The sequence below is a fragment of the Nannospalax galili genome, unplaced genomic scaffold (genome assembly GCF_000622305.1).
Source record: "Nannospalax galili isolate Female #2095 unplaced genomic scaffold, S.galili_v1.0 scaffold657, whole genome shotgun sequence".
NCBI classification, from domain to species: Eukaryota; Metazoa; Chordata; class Mammalia; order Rodentia; family Spalacidae; genus Nannospalax; species Nannospalax galili.
Window position 1 is genome coordinate 1997890 of NW_008339927.1, and position 10354 is coordinate 2008243.

Sequence of the window (10354 nt, forward strand, 5' to 3'; positions counted from 1 at the left end):
AAAGTTTATACTGCCAGATCTTATAAGCTTTTCTAAAAAAAATGTTCATTTTTGAGACAGGGTCTCACGCAGCCCAGGCTAGCCTTAAACTTGCTACATAAATGAGGATGAGGATGCCTTAAACTTCTGAGGCGTTTGTCGTCACCTACCAAGTGTCGGCATCACATGCAGGTGCCATGTGATCTTATGTTAAAATGAATTCTTGTTTTACTGCCAGATCTTATAAGCTTTTCTAAAAAAAATGTTCATTTTTGAGACAGGGTCTCACGCAGCCCAGGCTAGCCTTAAACTTGCTACATAAATGAGGATGAGGATGCCTTAAACTTCTGAGGCGTTTGTCGTCACCTACCAAGTGTCGGCATCACATGCAGGTGCCATGTGATCTTATGTTAAAATGAATTCTTGTTTTATTTTGGATTGCCCTGTAGCCCTAGCTGGCCTGGAACTCACTATGTAGACCAGGCTGGCCTTAATCTCAGAGAGGGCTGTCTGCCTCCGATTCCCAAGTGCTCTGATTAAAGGTGGCTGCCACAACACCCAGCCCCAAAACAAACTCATTTAAAAAGTACTCTTTGATGCCTTAATTTTGAGAGGAAACCATTTCTAAGTAGTAAAGCCCTGCATGTGTCTGGGTTCTAGGCCTTTCTGTGGAGGTCACCTTTATGAGCCAGGACAGTGGCAAAAAGGGAGACCTCGGATACCTGCCAAGGACTCGTCACTTGGTCAGTGTATTAAGCCCTGACCTGATACACTGAACTCCTATTAAAAGCAGCTGGAAATGCATCAGGCTGGCTGACTTCCCTGAAGGGAGACAGACAAGCATTTGAAGGAGACTAGGTTCTTTTTGGATTAAAAAGTTCCTTACCTGGCCATGCTCTGTCCTAGCACCAGGGCTAAACCAGTGGCTGTGGGAGGAAAGAGAAGACCTGTTAGCTGGATCCTCCCTGGAAGCACAGGTTTTCCCACGGGCACCTGCTTATGCTTTAAAGAACTTATTCACCAGCAACAGAGCCTTAAATATGCTTTATTTTAATGGGTATTTCATGTAATTCTAGACTTACACCGATTTTGACAGAAATGTAAGCGCGCTCATAACCCAGTAATTTTCAATTTAATGAGCAAACCGAGTTAGAATTACATTTCCATTTAATTATGTTAACATAAACTGCTGGGACTGTATTCATTTTATGAATCAATTCTGGTTATAAAATCTACAAATGCTATCATTTGCCACAACTTAATTATGGCATCATTACACCAAATTATGACCTTCTGATTATTGGAGTTAGTTAAAAAGAGTCAAAAATACAAGAATATTCTATTCTGCAGCTTTGCCTTTAGGAACAACACACAAAAATTCCAGATACGAATTCTGGACTGTCTGCTAAGCAGACCATCTGGATCTGTTCTGATCACAGCTACAGCAACAGGGTTCTGGATGGGAGCAAGCGCCACTTGTGTGAGAGCACAGAGGTGCGGAAGTCCTCTCCTGCACTGCCCAGCACAGCCCTTCCTGCGACAGCTGTCCAGACTCCAAACTATTCTCCCACGGCATTGTCAGTGGGAGCTTGTTTTAGCTACGTGGCCAGTGCCAGGCAGTATGTTGCCTAAAGATTAGGAAATTGAGCGATGCTGAAAGGCCCACAGTTACAGAGAATGTTCGCATGACTATCAGTACCACTTATTACTTCAAGAACAAGCACATCTTTATGTAGGAAGCTCTCTTCAGACACACGCCATGGATTATTCCCTGTCTCATGAAGCCCTGAGGCTATTCTCACATTGCAGATGTAGACATGAGGGTCTGATTTCCCTGCCAAGTTGTGCTTTCAACACACAGAACTGCAAAAGAACAACAGACAGGCTGATGGGCACAGCCCCGGTTCCTGCTAAGTTCTAGCTCCTGTGGCAGTCAACCAGGAGTGACCAGCCGTCAGAGGAGCAGGGACTGTCTAGGCCTCCTGAGACATTTCTCAAGCTCATGGAAGTGGGTGGGCAGTGTTCCCTGGCAGAGCCAAATCCCCTAATGCTCTGAGAATGGACATTAGCTATGCTAGTGATCAGTATCTGACTAAGTGCTAACCAAATTAGTCACCAGAGTTCACTGACAGCTTGACTAAGATCCACTTCTGTTATGGGCTGTGCCCTTTTGCTTTAAGAAGCATCTAAAAGATTAATGTTTTGATCATATTGAGATTCCCTCCCATATCTACATGCCCCCTTTAACCCCCTTCCCCCCCAAACACATGCATGTATGTACACGTACACACAGGTCACACATGTACGGGGGTGGGGGGAGAAAGAGAGCTATAGAATCAGTTTGTGCACCCCAATCTATAAGTCACAATAACTAAATAAGTGAAAATTACAAAAAAAGATCAAATGCACACTTTAGTGTCAAACAAAACTTAGGATTTAAAACAGCAGTAATGTGCCCACGTGTCCCATTGCTTACTCCAAAACTCAGTGCAGAAAATATGTGGTTTTCCAGTCTTTTCGTTTAAAAAACACACTATTTGTAAGAATATGGCTATACTGACGGTGTATGAATGGTTTTACATGTTAAGGGCTGACTTCCTATTATAAACTTGCTCTTTAATAACCCCTGGAACTATTTCCAATTATAATCCACTCTGATCAACCAGTAGGAACCAGACTTTGCACTGTTACTCTGAGCGCTTCTGCTCCTGAGTGGCTCATTTTCCTCCTAAGCTGCTGTCTTTGCTGTTCCTCTAGGTTCACTTCTGTCTTTACCAGAAGAACCACATCTCCTTGACTGTCAGTTTTCAAGGGTTATGAAATCTCTGAAACACACCCTTTCCTCACTGTCCTCCCTCCCAGCTTCAGCTCCCAGGACTGTCTGTCTCAACACCTCCCACCCATGTGGTCTCAGCCGGGCAGCTGGCTCCAGGTCTGTCCAGGAACTTCCTCTGCTTCCCTGGGCTTTCATGTCTCTTCTGTCATTCAGTAGAAGCGTGCTGCCTCCCCGGCGCATCATCGCACTCATTTTCTAGACGTGAGTCCTGGCTCACACAGGAGGCATATAAATATTTTCCCTCAGGCTGGATCTTCTTCTTCTCAAAGGCCCTTCGCAAAAAATTAGTTTTGGAATTTGTTGGAAAGGTGGTCCTTCCTTCAGCGAATGTTTTTTCATCCTTGTAAAAGTCTGTTGTTTGGGTTCATTCCTAGGTTTACTCTGGATTGGTTTATGTGTCTAACCCGTGTACCACGTGATCTTGGACATGGCAGCCATATAAATCTTGAGATCAAGTTCGATGATTCCTTCTTTATTCTCTTAAAATTGGTTCAGTTAGGCCACTTCCTTTGATTTTAAAGACTTGAGTCTTAAAATACCTTTTCCTCCATCTAACAAACAAGACCTCATCAGGATTTTGATAGAAATTGCACTGAATCCGAATCTCAAAATGGCATCTTTACTATGCTGAATTTTCTAATTTGTGAACACAGACCATCTCCTCACATTTTTAAGGTCTTTGGATTTTTTTCCACTCTTTTTACTTACCATTTTACCTCTCATGTAGTTTACTAATGCTTCCCCCCCAAATTATGGAGACAATTTTAAATATGCAGTAAAGTTTAAAGACTGCTGAAGGAACAATTGTTTGCAGGCCAGGTTTCTGTCAACACTTCTGCAACAGTGATTTGACACAAATCACCTGTTTATAAGCAGGTCCTTCTCATCTTGTTCTCACAACACTGAAGTCTTTTCTGAAACATTCATATTTACCCATTTAATATGTGAAAGGCATTACAAAACTGGTCCGAAGAATAATGAACAAATCAATCTACACGATATCAAAACAAGTATCACCACGGTAGGTGATCTAGTGTCAGTGTTCTCCCCTCCCCTCCCTCCCCTCCCTCTCCCTCTCCTCCCCCCTCTCCCTGTCCCCTCCCTCCTGATATACATATTCATGCTGTTGGTTCTATTCCTCTACAGAACCCCTAAACAACCTTCCTTCCTTCCTTCCTTTCCTTCCTTCCTCCCTTCCTCCCTCCCTCCCTCCTTCCTTCCTTTTCTTTTTTCTTTTCTGATTGCTGAATTTCTTGAGAGAAATACTTCTTTTCCTGACCCGCTATTTCAACTCGAGGTCCACCCTGTTTGAAGTGCTCAGCTTTTCCAGGGCATTGAGGAGTGGGCTGTGGTTCCCTTCAGCACTGAACTTAGGTTCCTTCCACTGCTCAGTTGGGAGCAGCCGTCAGAGTGCGCTCGCTGTGGCTCTGGAGACTGGCTGAGCCTCTCCCTGTGGAACTGCCCTGTCCGTTACCCTGTTTGTACTTGGTGCTCTCATGGGATTGTGTCGGCAGATTGAAAACAATGCGGACAGATAGGAATTCTGAGAGGCAGTGGCCCCACTGAAGCCCTGTGGGGAAAAGTTTTAAGAACTTGATGTTGAAGCTAGAATTAAGGAAGTGTCAGGGACTGCAGGGCACTGTGGATTTCGTCAGAGAAGTTCCACAGGATGCAAGAGAAGAAACCATGGTTATGATGTCACAGCTGAGGATGGAAGAAGGTGATCCAAGAAGTGGGTAGGCTTCTGAAGGGAGAGGGAGAGAGGGAGGGAGGAGAGATGGTAGCAGAGCTGCAGAGGTCAAAACAGAGCGTAGATGATGAACTTCTAAGAACTGGGAGAGCTATCAATTCAAAACAGGGGTGAAGTCAACTTTGTACAAAAGGAAAAACTTCCTCTGAGCCTGAGAAAGGGGAGGGAGGGAAGGCTTGATGGGTTAGCCCACCTAAATTCTGGCTGTCTTGATGAGTCTGAAGAACAAAGGGAGAAGAGTTGGACGAGTACTAGGACACCAGGGTGTTCTGGGTGACACTGCAGTGTGACCAGGAGCAGCAAGTCATGGAGCTGTGAAGCTGACGTGAAGGACATGAAGGGAAGCTGTTCTGAAACCGTGCAGGCCTGGGCTCCCTGCTTACATCCATCAGGACTTCAGAACAGGAGCAGAGACTAACAGTGGGCAGTCTGCTCTCAAGGCTCAGGAGGGCTGTATGTAGGCCCCTAAGCTGTCCTTGCTCCAGGATACAGGGCCAGTCTAGGAAAGGAACATGCCAGATTCCAGTCCATCCTCACCACAGCTCTGCTGAAGCTCACAACCCACCTCCTGCTGAGCCCCTGCTGCAGCAATCTTTCAAGTAGAGCAACTGAGCGCAAGGGATTTTATTCACCAGAATCTCCTTAGAAGCTGACTTCTTCACTAATTCCTTCTCATGTTTTCATAATCCCTTCCCTGCCCACAGAGCCGAACTACAGGTTCTCAACTGGTATGGCACCTAGGCAAAAAGACAAAACTCCAAGATTCTTGACTTGAAAGCTCCAAAAATGTGCTTTTTTTTTCTTTATAAGGAAAGAGCTAGTGCAACTTGTATGCATCCTTTTCACTCTTAGAAATAGGGTTCTGCTTTCAGACAAAGTAACACATTTTTATTTTAACAAAAAGTGATCCAAATCCATGCTGTTCCATACCGTGGGCATTAGCCACGTCCGGATGTTTAAGTTTAGAGGAATGTTAAATACTCCTTTCTTTTGTCGGCATAGTCACAGTGCAAGTGCTAAAGGCCCGTGGTTTAGGGACCTCGGCTATGCTCAGTTCAAGGACAGCACTGGTCTAAGTGGGTGATTACTGAAAATCTGAATGAACTTTGAAAACATCTTAAACTCTTCCATACTAAACATCTTCCCTGTGGACCACAGGTCTTTAACTGGTGGGATCTCTAAGTATGATGTGTACAGCACAAAGGAGAATGGGCATGGTGGATAACACCTGCAATCCCAGCACTCAGGAGGCTGAGTCAGGAGTGTCATGAGTTCAAGCCTGGACTGGGATATATAGATACTCTCACAAAAAATCGTACAAGACAACACTATAAGAGGCAAGTAGAAATATATGCCAACTCCTAATCTAATATCCCATAATAGCATTTCATGGGTCAAAATATGGAAATAAAAATTAAAACAAGAGAACACAGACTTAAGAATCCATTTTCTCCACCTGAACTTCAGATGCAAAAAAACTAACACATACCTATCACCATGGAAACTGAGAGAGCTACAATCACAGCAAATAAACACATCAAACAAAAGCAAACCAATCTCCTGAGCAGCTTTCCACTACTCACAGAGAAAGAATCCCAACTGCACCAGCCTGGCCTGCCACCCATCTCCAGTCCCATCAACTCCCACTCGCCACCTTCAGGCTCTTTAATCTGCCTTAGAGTTCTAGGTTCTTGAATGCAGAACATGTTCTTTCTTCTGCTTAAAATGTTCTTTCCAGCCCAAGTCCACATGCTTCATAGAGACTTCATTGGCCTTTTCTGGCTCTATGTCTAGTTCAAATTTGATTTTAAAATCATTGAACTTAGCTCAGCGTAAAACAAAGCATTTATGTGTTGTTTCATAATTATACATGCACATGCTTCCCCACTGACTAATGTCTAGAACCTAGTGGACGATGAGTACCATGAATACTGTCATGTCTGACTTCTCTGCTGTATACCTAGGACAGCTCTCGCAAACATTTCCAGAAGGAGATGGAGGAGAGTTTGGTCAGCTCTTGCACATTCTTCTCTCCAAGGGTAGATGACAGGGAGCCCTGCTAGACCTTTTAAGATTCATCCAAGTTCTTATGTGCTGAGGATCAGAAGATGTGAGTGATAAAGAGATTCCTTACTCATCAACTTTTTCTATGAGACAAAAAGCCAACTCTAATCTCACGTGGGCAGCCCTAAACCCATACACATGAGCATCACTACAGGGACTCAGCACGTGTGTGTGTGTGTGTGCGCGCGTGTGCGTGTGTGTGCGCGTGTGCCTATGTATATGTATGTGTGTGTGTACATGTAACAATAACAATTACTGGGAGGCAGCAGTGAGAGGCTGAAGGGGCCTGGAGGGTGGAAATAATGCAAATACAGTACATAAAAACCTGTAGATTAAAAAAATGTGCAAGAGGCTCTTTAAAAAGCCCCACTTAATTTAGTAAAGCCATAATGAAAATTCAGGAAGTAGCTTGCTGTGGCTGTTAGGGGAACACCGCAGTCTGGTACAGGCTCTGGTACTCATCAGCTGGGCAGCATCAGAGCAGAGAGGCCACTAACTGTTTCCACTGTCAGAGTCCAGGCTCCTTCTTTCCATATACAAGTCACACTGAGGAACTGCTGGGATGACTCAGCAGATAAAGTGCTTGCCCTGCAGGTCTGAGAATCATCTAAGTTCCATCTCTGGAACCACATAAAGGTGGAAGAAGAAGACCAAATCCACAAAGTTATCCTCTGATTTCCATGTGTGGGCCATGACACACTCACCTCCCGACAGCACACGAAATAAAAATAATAAATAAATTTAAAAATAAATAAATAAATTTATCTTTCTCAGTCCAGGAAGCTTAAACACAAAATTGAATCTTGCACATAGAAGGCATTTATAAAATAAATACTAGTTTTCTTACCCTACGGTACATTGTGGGCTCATACGTGCAGTTCCATGCTGTGAGTTCTGGACCCCTCAATGTCCACAGAATTAATATGACTAGAGTTCCCCACAGGAGTCTTCATGGGGCTAGTACGTCACAAAACACATCAGAGATGCTTAAGGTATTCGTTTTCTAATTGATTTTAGGTCAAGCAGAGTTACAGTGTGTGGCTTTGTAAAAGTCAAATGACCTATAAAATGGCGTGGAATATCCACCCTGACTAATCCAGAGGTAATAAAAACACGGAAAGCTGAGACAAACGAAAACGCTCTAAAAAAACACACTTTAAGATGCAAAATATCACAATCATTTTTAAATGCTTTCTGTATAGCTATCTTTCTGTATCTTATACAGCACTTTGTAAAAATGTCTTAAATAAGAATGCATTGCTGCTGCTACACAATCTGTAAATAAAATGAAGACATACATCAGCTAAATGACTTACCCATGGCAATCACGATAATCAGTCGGAACTGATCCAGCACATCTGGTCTACCTAACTTAAGAGTTACAGCCCCATCCCCCGGGAAGCAATAGATGCTGAATTTAGAAGTGTAGAAGTATTCCTAATGAACACAACCTTTAATCCAGGCAAATCTTGCTTTAAGCAAACTCGATATTTACACAAAAGATAAAATAAGGGATGAATATTTGCTTTATAGAAGAATTCATCATAGGATCGTAAGGAGTTGCCCACGTGCATTTAAAATCAGTTTGTTCTATATACAGAATCTGAAGTAGCTGTCTTTTACTTAAAAATGAAACAAAAGCAGAATATGAATTATCATTTAAAAATCAATTAGTAAATTACATTAATCTCTATTTAAAAGTAAGTATTTTGTAAATGAATGGGAAAAGTTAGAGACAAGAAAAAAAATCCTGGAACCTGTTGTTTTTTGAGACAGGGTCATGCTATGTTACCCTGGATGGCCTGGTACTATGTAGCTTAGGCTGGTTTTGAGCTCATGGCACTTCTGTCTCAGCCTCCTGAACGCTGGCATTACAGGCATGCACAGTCACATCTGACTCTAGAATCACTTAGAGAGTACTTATAAAGGGAGGATGAGCTAGGAAACACTGATTCTATTTTATACTTACATATATTTTTAAAGGTATTCATGTTAATTTTCACATGTTAATATTTGTATATTTAGAAAGGCAACAGAAAGGTTACATGGTAAATAAGTTACAAAATTCTACTTTTAATCAGATGGTAAATACTCACTTTGCTGCTTTAGCTGCATTAATTCACTTGGCACTTTCTGTGTGGGCCTCCTGTAACCGTATCAATGAGTACTTGATTTATCTGTGCTAAATACTTCCTGCTGAAAAGGAACTATCATCTATTCATGATTGTACTTTCAATATAATAATGTTTTCCAAGGAAATAATTACTAGATACTATTTTAGTCAATTAGCACAAAGTTAAATGTTATTTTATTAAATTGATCAGAAATAAAATATATTTTTTAAAAGGTGTGGGGGTGCAGGCTGGAGAGTTGACTCAGTGTTTAAACAGCACTGGCTGCTCTCATAGAAGACCTAGGTTGGTTCCCAGCACCCACATGGCTGCTAACAACCAACTGTAATTCCAGTTACAGGGGATCTGGTGCTGTCTTCTGACCTCCATGGGCACGGTATGTCATGGGTGCAATTTTAAAAAATGATCATAGCTCATAAGTATCACAGTCTTTAAGATTCATCAGTAGTTTACTTTCACAATATTCCAAAAAAGTACTCCATATTACAAGATGGATATGTACAGCAGCCATGTTGGCACTTTGTCAAATAATAATCAAAAATTTTTAAACATTTAAAAAATATTTTATGTATTTATTATTTTTATTTTATGTGTTTGCATGTACTGCCTACAAGTGCACCTGCATTGTCCAATCCCCACGGAGGACAGAAGAGGCTGTTGGATCCCCTGGAACTAGAGTTACAGACAGTTGTTAGCTGCCATGTGGGTGCTGGGATTTGAACCTGGGTCTTCTGCAAGAATAGCCAGTGTTCTTTTTGAAAAAACTATTTATTATTTTTATTTTATGTGTATGAGTGTATTGCCTGCATGTATGTAAGTGCACCTGTGTCATGCAATGCCGTGGAGGTCAGAAGAGGGCTTCGGATTCCCTTGGAACTGGAGTTACGGACGATTCAGAGCCTCCATGTGGGTGCTGGGAATCGAGCCCAGGTCCTCTGCTTGCAAGAGCAGTCAGTGCTGAGCCATCTCTCCAGCCCCCCTTTTTAAACATTTTTTAGGTATTTTATTTATTATTTTATGTGAGTATATTGCCTGCATGTGTGAAAGTGCACACGTGTCATGCAACATCTGTGGAGGTCAAAAGAAGGCATCGGATCCTCTGGATATGTAGTTACAGACATTGTTAGCCACCATGTGCGTGCTGGGAATCAAACCTGGTTCTCTGCAAGAGCAGTTACTGCTCTTAACCACTGAGCCATCTCTCCAGTCCAGAATTTTGTTCTTATAATGGAAATTACTATAAAATATTATTTTACAGAAACATTCCATTCATTCATTCACTTATTCATGGACTTACTAAGGACTGAACATGGTGTCATGCATGGAGCAAGTGCTCTACTACTGAGCTGCAGGGAGCCATTATCAGGTATCCTCCTAAGGTGGCCTTGCACCACCATGCAGTTAAGGTGTGAATTCCCTGTATCCTAGTTCCAGCATCAAGGGTGTCTCAGGACAACTAACTCACAGATCTCTGATCCCAAAATCATTTGCTAGCTAGATTACAACCTGGAGTCAGGTTTCTCCCCCATCTCCTCTCCTCTCCCCTCCCCTCCCCTCAGCTCCCCTCCCCTCTCCTTTCCCCTCCCCTCCCCT

The 10354-nt window shown here is 42.6% G+C and overlaps 1 protein-coding gene across 9 annotated transcripts in view; it reads right to left on the reverse strand.

Moving 5' to 3' along the window:
• Gpatch2 (G-patch domain containing 2) overlaps positions 1-10354 on the reverse strand; it is a 170184-nt gene that overhangs the window by 43912 nt on the left and 115918 nt on the right. For 7 of the 9 annotated variants that reach the window (XR_003849808.1, XR_003849807.1, XR_003849809.1 and 4 more), the window contains exon 7: positions 866-905. The exons of the other annotated variants lie outside the window; for them this stretch is intronic. Coding sequence is in view for 4 of the 7 variants with exons in the window: in XM_029564371.1 (XP_029420231.1) it covers positions 866-905 (40 nt within the window). In the remaining 3 variants the exon portion in view is untranslated. The remainder of the gene's footprint in view (positions 1-865; positions 906-10354) is intronic. 9 annotated transcript variants of the gene reach the window in all.